The sequence below is a fragment of the Stegostoma tigrinum genome, chromosome 8, assembly GCF_030684315.1.
Source record: "Stegostoma tigrinum isolate sSteTig4 chromosome 8, sSteTig4.hap1, whole genome shotgun sequence".
Taxonomy (NCBI): domain Eukaryota; kingdom Metazoa; phylum Chordata; class Chondrichthyes; order Orectolobiformes; family Stegostomatidae; genus Stegostoma; species Stegostoma tigrinum.
The window spans coordinates 98244751-98256822 of record NC_081361.1 but is presented as its reverse complement, the minus strand read 5'-3'; the positions used below and the strand labels follow the sequence as shown (position 1 = coordinate 98256822).

Genomic DNA, 12072 nt, shown 5'->3' with positions numbered 1-12072 from the left:
TTGATCCGGCTTGTTACTTTTAATTGTCATTTGCTGTGCTCAAGAAGAAATAAAAATATCTGTTGAAACCAACCAAGAGGGAGTTTAAAAGAGGGGAGCCAATTCTGTCTCTTCAACCAGTCAGGAAATTATTTGCCCATCATGTTGGTGCTGGCTCTCTGAATGAGCAAACCATCTGGCAGCATTCCGCAGATCCCAGCATCCATCCCCATTTAAACCTGCACATTCTTCCTTTTCAGATAATGATCTAAATCCCCTTCTAAACACACCTACAAGCTCTTAGGCAGTTTTTAGGTCGCTCCTTTCCAATGTTCCAGTCCAACTGCTATCCTTTTGTCTTCGTAATAACCTTGCCCAGCCCGCTGCACCATCGTTTTGATTCACTTTAATATAAGGGAAACACCTATCGCTCTCTCTTGGCAGCTCTCCTGGGACCAACCAGGCCTCTGGGTTCAAAGGTTATGGTTTCAGGATTTAATTGACTGGCTGCCTAATCGAAATTGGCACACCCAATATTTACTGTGGCACTGTGGGCACACCACATTGCCTGTGAAAACATCGTGCCCACCTGTTACGGGAATCTTTAAAAAGCTCCATCAGAATACTATTGTGCAGCATTTGGTCTCACTGGTATAAAAGAGGTAATGATACTTTGAGGATGAAATGAAAAGCACAGTGTGAGACCCGAGAGTTTATCAGAAAGCTGTGAACATGTTAGTGCTCATTTTCCTACAAAAGAGGAGGTGTTTACGACTCTTCAAGCTACAAGTTAGACAAGGAGAGGCTATAACTCGAGTTTTATAAATCCAAGAGAGTCACCAACAGAAAAAAAGACTTTTAAAAATATGGAATAAAACAGAAAGTGCTGTATAAACTCAATAGGTCTGGCCATAGAGAGATAATAGTAACTGCAGATGCTGGAGAATCCGAGATAACAAAGTGTGGAGCTGGATGAACACAGCAGGCCAAGCAGCATCTTGTGCTCCTAAGGTCTGGCAGTATCTTTGCAGAGAGAAACAGAATATATTTCACTCCTACTCAACTCTTCTTCAGAACTTCAGTTAGCTCTGTGTCTCTCTCCACAGACACTGCCAGGCTGAGTTAGAATTATAGGATCCCTAGAGTGTGGAAGCAGGCCATTTGGCTCATCAAGTCCACACCAACCTTCTGGTGAGCGTCCCACCCCATTCCTGGAACCCTGCATTTCCTTTGGCTAATCCACCTAGTCTGCATATCCTCAGTCACCATGGGGCAATTTAACATGGCCAATCCACTTAAACATCTGTGGACTGTGGTATGAAACCAGAGCAAACCCACACACACCCAGGGAGAATCTGCAAACTCCACACAGACAGTTACCCAAGGGTGGCATTAAATCCAGGTCCCGTGAGGCAACAGTGCTAACCACTCAGCCACCAAGTTCCTGCAGCACTTTCCGTTTTTATTTCAGATTTCCAGCATCTGCAGTATCTTGCTGGACATTTGTAAGAGAGTGGGAGCTACTCCCATATCAAGTTATTGAAGCAAACACTTGCTGTAAGGAGAAGCTAAGTAAGTATGTGAAAGAGAAGACAGATTCTTTTTTCCTTTATTCATTGACAGAATGAGGACATCGCTGGCCAGGCAGCATTTATTGCCCATTCCTAATTGCCCAGAGAGTAGTTAAGAGTCAACCACATTGCTATGGGCCTGGAGTCCTAGGTAAGGATGGCAGTTTCCTTCCCTAAACGGCATTAGTGAACCAGATGGGTTTTTGCCCAACAACCAACAATGAATTCACGGTCATCATTAGGTTCTTAATTTCAGATATTTTATTGAATTCAAATTCCACCGTCTGTCATGGCGGGATTCAAACCCAAGTCTCCAGAACATTATCTGGGTCTCTGGATTGACAGTCCAATAATAATACCACTAGGCCATTGCCTCCCCTTTGGTGGAGTTGGCTGGAAAGAGAGAGATGAAGCAGGTTTATGCATTGCAGAGATGCTATCTGTGTGTCAATCTCCATTTAGCATTGTTACATCTGCAGAGAGAAGGCAGAATCTGTGTTTTGGATCAGTGACACTTTTTCACTTAGGTGTTTTGACCCTTCATTTAATTCTGATTTCCAGCATCTGCAGTTCTTTCTTTTTACAATCTGTGAGTGTTACTTTGAGGAAGACAATGGTGTAGTAATATTATCACTGAATTGGTAATTCTCAGACCTAGGCTAACGTTTAGGAGTCAAAGGTGTGAATTCTACCATGGCTGCTCCCGGAATTCAAAACAAAACTAATCTTAATAATGGTGTCTGTGAAACCATCGCTCAATTATGTGAAAAACAAATCTGCAGATGACTCCACAATAATATGTAACTGGCCCTCTGAAAAGGCCTGAGCATGACAGACATCTCCAAGGCAATTAGGGAACAGCAACAAATGCTGACAAGCAATGTCCTTGTACAGTTGAAGAATAATGAAGAAGCTTGTAGGGTAACACCTTTGGCCATGTCCCACTCTGGGAGTTAACCTTGAAAATCAAGCTTGGTGTTGCAGTGTGGTACTGAGGATATGCTCGGGTCACTATGCCTCGGATGAGGGGGGAGGTTGAGAAGCTTAGACCCTCATGGTGCCTCAGCTGAGGTAGGAATTGAACCCATGCTGTTGTCATCACTATGTATCACAAGCCAACCATCCAAGCTAACCAGCACCCCTTACAGCACTGAGCCCACCTTCAATGACTGAAGAAGCCATTGGGACATCTTACCTTGGGGAAAGACATTCCAGTTAAGCAAGATTGTGTTTTGTTAACTCGATGTGTCCCAGATATCTCTCCACTTCAAATGGAGCTAGACGATTTGGAGCTGAAGGTCTGGGGCTGTGTATTTGTCCATAGGGAGGCTACCAGATCCCATTATTGTAGTTACAGTGATACAGAGGTCTGGATTAATGTGGCACATGGCAGTGTTAAGAAATATAGAACATTTATTCCGCCCATCTTTCCGAGACCTTACCCCCAAATTCTTCCCCAACTAGCTGGATCAAGAGCTGCCCTACATTTCTTCCACTGTTCACGCCGGTGCCTCAGGGGCTTATTGCAAATGCAAAGCTATTCTGAACTCAAGAGCTTTCGCTGTTAATGTTACCTCTGCCCTGCAACTCTCTGCCCTCCCCGGATTCTTTTTCTGTTTGACTTTTTTGCAACATTTTCGGACACAATATAGAAAAGTCTAATTGCACAGACTCACTCCGGCGCTGGGAATCCTGCGGCTCCTTGCAGATTTCATGAAGCCGGTCTCTACAGAAGGTTCCCCAAGTCTTTTCGAAGCAGAAATTACCCCGAGACGCGAGTCAGTCATTCCATAAACCGGTCCTGGGGACTCTCCATCTCTCCTGAAGGAGAGAAATGCACTAGCGAGTTTTTATAACTCAGTGCACAGGGACTCAGCCAGGAGCTGACACTGTTAACTTACAAACTTCCCCAGTCAGAATGGGATAATAGTTTGATTGACAGAAACTGTATCCATTCACAAGACGGTCTGAAGTTTTATCCAGTTACACAGCAACATAGACAGGGTTGTTTGCATTCAACTTCATTCATTTTGGCTGTGAATGGATTATGGGCATCACTGACTGGGCCCAGCATTTATCACCTGTCCCTAGTTGCCCCTTGAGAAGGTGGGGGTGAGCTGCCTCCTTGAACCGCTTCTGCCCTCCTGCTGTGGGTTGACCCACAATGCCCCTAGGGAGGGAATTCCAGGATTTTGCCCCAGCGGCAGTGAAGGACCGGTGATATATTTCTAAGTCAGGATGGTGAATGGCTTGCTAGGGAACTTCCTTCTTCAGCAAATGGACTACAGTGGTTTAAGAAGGCAGCTCAAGGGGCATTTAGGGACAGATGACACCCACATCTTATTACTGAATAGAAGAAATACAGCCACAGAATCACAGAGTCATACAGCATGGAAATAGAACCTTTGGTCCAACTTGTCTATGCTGACCAGGTATCCTAAAGTACGCTAGTCCCATTTGTGTACATTTGGCCCATGTTGCTCTAAATCTTTCCTTTCCATGTATCTGCCTGGATGTCTTTTGAATACAACTTAAAATTTTCAGGATGGCACAGTGGCTCAGCGGTTAGCACTGCTGTGTCACAGCCTGGGGCCTGGGTTCAATTCCAGCCTCAGGCAACTGTCTGTGTGGAATTTGCACATTCTCCCTGTGTCTGTGTGGGTTTCTTCTGACAGTCCAAAGATATGCAGGCAAGATGGATTGGCTGCGCTAAATTACCCATGGTGTTCAGCAGTGTGTAGATTGGGTCAGTGTGGACGTGTTGGGCCAAAGGGCCTGTTTCCACACTGTAGGGGTTCTATGATCTAAATGTTGTAATTGTACCGGCCTGCAGCACTTCCTCTGGCAGCTTATTCCATACGTGCATCACCCTCTGTGTGAAAAAGCTGCCCTTTAGGTCTCTTTTAAATCTTTCCCCTCTCACCTTAAACCTACACCGTCTAGTTTTGGACTCGTCTACATTTGATGAAAAGACCTTGACTGTTTATTCTATCCATGCTCCTCATGATTTTGTAAACTTCCACAAGGTCACCCTCCTGCATCCGACGCTCCAGTGAAAAATGTCCCAGCCTACCCAGCTTCTTCCTGTAACTCAAATTTTCCAGGCCCGCTTCATCCTTATAATTTTTTTTTCTGTACCCTTTATAGCTCAACAACATTTTTCCTATAGCAGGGAGACCAGAATTGAATGCATATTCTAAAAGTGGTCTCACCAATGTCCTGTACAGCCGCAACATGATGTCCCAGTTCCTGCACTCAGTGCTCTGACCAAACAAGGCAAGTGTGTCATAGGTTTCTTCCATGCTGTATGACTTTGTGGCTGCAACTCTATGAGTACAGGTTCCAATTTTTCCCAGAGACAAATACTTAGCTGATATGTTTTATCTGCCTTGTTAATCACAAATATAACGCAAATGAGGGTAGGCAATGACCTAATGGTATTATTGCTAGACTAGTAATGTGGAAACCCAGTTGATGACCTGGGACCTGGGCTCAAATCCCACCACAGCAGATTGGTGGAATTGGAATTTAAAAAAAAAACTCTGGAATTAAAAGTCTAATGATCACCATGAAATCATTGCCGATTGACAGAAAAACCCATCTGGTTCACTAATGCCCTTCAGGAAATCTGCGACCCTCGCCTGGTCTGGCCTATATGTGACTCCAGACCCACAGCAATGTGGTTGACGTTCAACTGCCCTCTGAAATGGCTCAGCCAGCCACTCCATTGTACCAATCACTACAAAGAAATAGAACTGGATGGATCACCTGGCATCGACCTAGGCACCGGAAAAGGCAACGGCAGAAACAGCCCTGTCGACCCTGCAAAGTCCACCGCACTAACATTTGGGGATTAGTGCCAACATTGGGAGAGGTGCCTCACAGACTAGTCAAACAACAGCCTGACATCGTGATACTCACAGAACCATACCTTACAAATAATGTCCCAGACACCAATATCACCATTCCTGTCTCACTGGCAGCACAGGGGGATACAACCTGGATGGAGTTGCTCTAGGAGTCCTCAATGCTGACTCCGGTCCCCATGAAACCTCATGGCTTCAAGTTAAACATGGGCAAGGAAGCCTCCTGCTGGTTACCATGTAGTGACCTCCCTCAGCTAATGAATCAGTACTCCTCAATGTTGAACAAAGCTCAGAGGAAGCACTGAGGATGATAAGGGCACAAAATGTACTCTAGGAGGGGGATTTCAATGTCCACCACCAAGAGTGGCTTGGCAGCAGTATTACTGATCGAGCTGGTCAGGTCCTAAAGGACAGAGCTGCTGGACTGGAACGAACAAGAGGGAAAAACATACTTGACCTCATCCTTACCAATATGCCAGCTGCAGTTGCATCTGTCCATGACAGTATCAGTAAGAGTGATCACATGACAGCCTTGGTTCGAACATGGACAAAAGAGCTGAATTGCAGAGGTGAGGTGAGAGGGAAAATATCAAAGCTGCATTCGACTGAGTGTGGTGTCAAGGAGCCCTGGCAAAACTGGAATCAATGGGTATCAGGGGGCAAATGCTCCGGTGATTGGAGTCATACCTGACACATAGGAAGATGGTTGTGGTTCTTGTGGGTGAATCATCTCGACTCCGGGACATCTCTGCAGGAGTTCCTCAGGGTCGTGTCCTAGGCCCAACCATGTTCAGCTGCTTCATCAAAGACCTTCCCTTCATCATAAGGTCAGAGGTGGGGATATTCGCCGATGTTTGCACAATGGTCAGCGCCATTCTTGACTCCTCAGATACTGAAGCAGTCCGAGTTCACATGCAACAAGATCTGGGCAATATTCAGGCTTGGGCTGACAAGTGCAAGTGACATTTGTGCCACACAAATACCAGGCTGTGACCATCATCAATAAGAGGCAATCTAATCATCGCCCTTTGACATTCAATGGTGTTACCTTCACTGAATCCCCCACTATCAACATCCTGGGGGTTACCATTGACCAGAAGCTCAACTGCACTCACCACATTAACACAGTGGCTACAAGAGCAGGTCAGAAGCTGGGAATACTGCGGCAAGTAACTCACCTCCTGCCTCCTCAAAACCAATCCACCGTCAACAAGGCACAAGTCAGGAGTGTGATGGAATACTCCCCACTTGCCTGGAAGAGTTCAGCCCCAACAACACTCAAGAAGCTTGACACCATCCGGGACAAAGCAGCCCCTGCTTGATTTGCACGACACCCACAAACATCCACTCCCTCCACCACCGACACTAAGTAGCCGCAGTGCATACTATCTGCAAGATGCGCAGCAGAAATTCACCAGAGATCCTAAGACAGCACCTCCCACGACCACTTCCATCTAGAAGGACAAGAGCAACAGATACATGGGAACACCACCACCTCCATGTTCTCTTCCAAGTCACTCACCATCCTGACCTGGAAATATATCACTGTTCCTTCACTGTCACTGGGTCAATATCCTGGAATTCTCTCCCTAAGGTCATTGTGGGTCAACCCACAGCAGGAGGACTGCAGGGGTTCAAGAAGGCAGCTCACGCCCCACCTTCTCAAGGGGCAAATGTGGATGGCCAAGAAATGTGGGCCAGCCAGCGACACACATATCCCACAAAATGAATAGAAAAAATATTCACCAGCCCTCTAGCAATATACCTATATCAAAAGAATGATTAAAATGTGATTAATAGTGAATTTGCCATCTCTCCTCTGGTTCTTATAAAACATATATACATATATGAAATTGGTCTGGACCAGAGATTTTGTCCTTTTGGAGTTTAGTTATTTTGTTTCATATTTATAATAAATTAAGTCATATCTTTTCTAATCTGCTTCACCATTGTCACACCACTTGAACCATCTTTCTGGTAAACACTAAAGTGATATCAAAAATATACTTTATTAATTAAACTTGTAACATTATTTTACGCAACATTTTGACATTAATATTACAGAATTGGCAATGAAATTGAATAAGGATCCAAACAGCATGTGCCAAGCCAAGTGTCTCAACACAATTGCAATTTTGTTTATGTTATACATCCCATGTCAGGTATACAGCCCCAGGACAAAACTTTTAAAATTGAAAGTTATAGAAAATGCAACAGAATCTTCCAAACCCACAATCATTTTCACCAAGAAGGACAAGGGCAGCCGATACATGGGGACACCACACCTTACAAGTTCCTCTCCAACCGCTCATCAGCTGGGCTGACTGTAGACAGATTTCCAGTCCACATTTTCAATTCTGGGGAAGCGTCACTTGACCCGAAACATTAACTCTGATTTCATTCCACAGATGCTGCCAGACCTACTCAGCTTTTCTCACAATTTCTATTTTTGTCTCTGATTTACAGCATCTGCAGTTCTTTCAGCTTTTATTCTGAAGAAGAGCCACCAGACTGAAACATTAAAGTTGCTTTCACTTCACAGATGCTGCCAAACCTCATGAATTTCTCCAGCAACTGTTGTTTTGGTGTGTGACTGGGAATTCAAACATAACGTTAAAAACGTCTCTGAGAATGTTAACAATATCTCTTCTCTTGTCCTCCATTTGACTGTTATGTTTGTACTAATCTATAATGTTTCATTGGGATTTAGTTTGTTCATATTTTGAGGAATTTATTTCTCCTACATTCTATCGAACACTATTTGAAATGTTTCCCCCTGGTGATTAATTGTTTTCTAGTATCATTGTCTATTTTATTTGCTCAAGTCTCACGCTCAAAATCAGCCTTTCTGTTCCTTCAACATGCTTATACCCTGACCAGTTCTTAGCCTAACCGTGTAGTATGGTGACTACATGTGCGTACATTTACTTCTCTGTTCCATTCTCCGTGACTAGGTCCAGTAAGAAGTTGTATCAGTGATAATGGGAACTGCAGATGCTGGAGAATCCAAGATAACAAAGTGTGAAGCTGGATGAACACAGCAGGCCAAGCAGCATCTCAGGAGCACAAAAGCTGACATTTCGGGCCTAGACCCTTCATCAGAGAGGGAGATGGGGAGAGGGAACTGGAATAAATAGGGAGAGAGGGGGAGGCGGACCGAAGATGGAGAGAAAAGAAGATAGGTGGAGAGGAGAGTATAGGTGGGGAGGTGGGGGGGGATAGGTCAGTCCAGGGAAGACGGACAGGTCAAGGAGGCGGGATGAGGTTAGTAGGTAGGAAATGGAGGTGCGGCTTGAGATAGGAGGAAGGGATGGGTGAGAGGAAGAACAGGTTAGGGAGGCAGAGACAGGCTGGGCTGGTTGTGTGATGCAGTGGGGGGAGGGTTGTTCCTTGTTAGGGTTACTTGGTTATTGAGGTTAGAAAGATATGGACCAGATGTTGTGGGAATCTACATCCCATTTATGACCTCTTCTGGACAATTACCATCAGTGTGATTGAAATCCCTGACGATTTTTATTCTAAGCTTTCCCACATTTCCTTGTTTGTTAGCATATTCCTTCTTCCACCTCCCTTGCCCTACTCAACGGTCTTACAATGTTAGGGCAGCACAGTGACTCAGTGGTTAGCACTAATGCCTCACAGCATGAGGGATCTGGGTTCAATTCCAACCATGGCTGACTGTCTGTACTGAATTTGCATTTTCTCCTGGTATCTGAGTGGGTTTCTGCTCACTGCTGTTGTTTCCGCCCACAGTCCAAAGATGTGTAAGTTAGGTGGATTGGCTGTGCTGAATTACCCATAGTGTCCAGGGTTTGTAGATTAGGTGCATTAGCTATGGGGAAATTCAGGTTTATAGCGTAGGGAAATGGGTCTGGGTGGGATGCTCTGCAGACAGTTCTTGCAGACTTGTTGGGCTGAATGGCCTGTTTCCACACTCTGGGAATTCTATGATCTACACTGCATCTATTGGAGCAGTTGAACGTTTATTCTGTTTTTCCTCCACACACATGAAATCTATTTTGTTGTATTCATTCACAGGATGAGAGCATCCCTGGCGAGACAGCATTTATTGCTCATCACTAATTACCCAGAGGGTAGTTACGAGTCAACCACGTTATTGTGTGTCTGGAGTCACATGTAGGCCAGACCAGGTAAGGATGGCAGTTTCCTTTCCTAAAGGACCTTAGTGAAGCAGATGGATTTTTCCAACAATCGACAATCAGCTATCATTAGATTCCTAAATCCTGATATTTATTGAATTCAAATTCCATCATCTGCCGGGCCGAGATTTGAACCTGGATCCCCAGAACACAATCTGGGTCTCTGGATTAACAGTCTAACAATAATACCACTGGGCTATTGCCTCCCCTTTTCCATTTCATGGCTGTGAACCTTTATATCCCTCCCTAACATTTGAAAGCCAATATGCCTCCAATGTTTAATTTCCCAGTCCGGTTTATTCTGTTGCCATAATATATCTGATTTCCCACAATGTGTTTTGCCTCATCTTCCCCTGTTTTATTTACATGGTGGTGCATTGCTGTACAGAGAGTTTAGGGAACTTTACTAGCCATGTGTCTCACGTTAATTTTAAACATTGGTTTACATTCATGGGCCTGTTACTTACCATTATTTACATTTATAAAATCATGAAGGAGGCTGTTCAGCCCCTTTATTCTATGCCAACCAACCTACACAAATCCCACTTTTTCGCACTTGATCCATAACTTTGAATGTTATGACATCAAGAGCTCATTCATGTACTTTTTGAAGGTTATGTGGGATCCTGCCTCAATTGCCCTCCCAAGGAGCACATTCCAGACCCCCACCACCCTCTGGGTGGTAAACATTTTCCTGAAAATTAATTTTAACCATTTATTCAACTGATGAAGGAGCAGCACTCCGAAAGCTTGTTACAAAACTGCTGTATTGTAACCTGGTGTTGCAAGACTTCTGACTTTGTCCCTCCCCAGTCCAACACCTGCACCTCCATATCATAATCATTGATGTCCTCACTTAATTTAGTCCTTCCTGAGTAATTAATATTTAGGTTATTTCATTTTGTGTAAAACGTGTCCTCCTATTGACTAAGGACTTTGAGACGTCTCAATTAACCTTCTCCACCAGAACACTGGTCCAATTTGAGTTTAGAAGGAGCATGTCTCATTGATAATTTGTGTACTTTAACTGATGTCCTACTTAAGCCAGTGTTAAGGGAAAGTATACAGTTTAAGCTAGGATCCTTAACAGCATTGATGTACAGAGGGATCTTGGGGTCCTATTCCACAACTCCCTGAAAGTGGCTACGTAAGTCGATAGGGTGGTAAAGAAGGCATATGGCATGCTTGCCTTTATTGGTCAGGGAAATGAGTGGGACTATGGCAGTGAAAAGGAAAGTTGGACTCTCTTAAGTTATCTTTTTGTTCTTATCTTATTCTAAGTTAATGTGAATGGAGGCATGTATGTATGTCAAAGGTAAACATTTTTCGCAAAGTTCTTACATTGAATACACGTGACAATAAATGATTCAATTCAATTTAATTGAGTACAAGAGTCAAGAAGTGATGTTGCAGATTTATGAACGTTTAGTTGGGTCGCACTCAGAGTATTGCATTCTGTTCTGGTCACCACATGACAGGAAGGATGTGGAGGCTTTGGAGAGGGTGCAGAAGAGGTTTACTGGGATGCTGCCTGGACTGGAGGGTATGAGTTGTAAGGAGAAGCTGGAAAAAGTTGGGTTGTTTTCTCTGGAATGGCACAGGCTGAGGGGAGACTTAACAGAACTTTATAAAATTATGAGATGTATAGACAGGCTTGAGAGTCAGAGTCTTCTTCTCAGAGTTGAAATGTCTAATACTAGGGGGCATGCATTGATGGTGAGAAGGCCAAAGTTCCAAGGAGATGTGAGGGGCATGTTTTTTACACAGACAGTTGTCAGTGCCTGGAACAGTGGTGGAGGTGGATACGATAGGGGCATTTAAGATAAAGGCATGAATAAGCAAGGAATGGAGAAATATAGACCACGGGCACACAGAAGGGATTAGTTTAATGTGGCATCATGTCAGGCACAACAGCTAGGGCCAAAGGGCACAGTTCCTGTGCTGTACATTTCTATGTTCTATAGTTCCAGTGTTTTTCCTTCGTTCATTCATAGGATGAGGGCATCGCTGGCCAGCCAGTATTTATTGTCCATCCCTAATTGCCCAGACGGCAGTTAAGAGTCAACCCCATTGCTGTGGGTCTGGAGTCACTTGGAGGCCAGACCAGGTAAGGATGGCAGTTTCCTTCCCTAAAGGACATTAGTGAACCAGATGGGTTTTTCCAACAATCGACAATGGATTCACAGTCATCATAAGATTCTTAATTCCAGATAGTTACTGAATGCAAATTCCATCACCTGCCATGGCAGGATTCAAACCCGAGTCCCCAGAACATTATTTGGGTCTCTGGATTTACAGTCCAGCGATAATACCACTAGGCATCACCTCCCCCTATTATGGTCCAGTGCCCCATAATAATACTTGACATGTTTACCCTTCTTCAGAGCTCTGACGGGTTTGAATAACGCAGGATGTGTTCAGAGAATGTCCAAATCTCTTTAATTTTCCGAGTGATTACTCTGAAAGAAGTAATTCAATTACTTTGAAGAGTGAAAT

General features: G+C 44.2%; 1 protein-coding gene across 1 annotated transcript in view; it reads right to left on the bottom strand.

Moving 5' to 3' along the window:
* Window positions 1-3279, bottom strand: part of spata1 (spermatogenesis associated 1) — a 62799-nt gene extending 59520 nt beyond the window's left edge. The window contains exon 1 of the mRNA XM_048539400.2: window positions 3227-3279. Within this exon, the coding sequence (XP_048395357.1) occupies window positions 3227-3265 (39 nt within the window). The 5' untranslated portion in view covers window positions 3266-3279. The remainder of the gene's footprint in view (window positions 1-3226) is intronic.
* Window positions 3280-12072: the final 8793 nt, after the last annotated feature.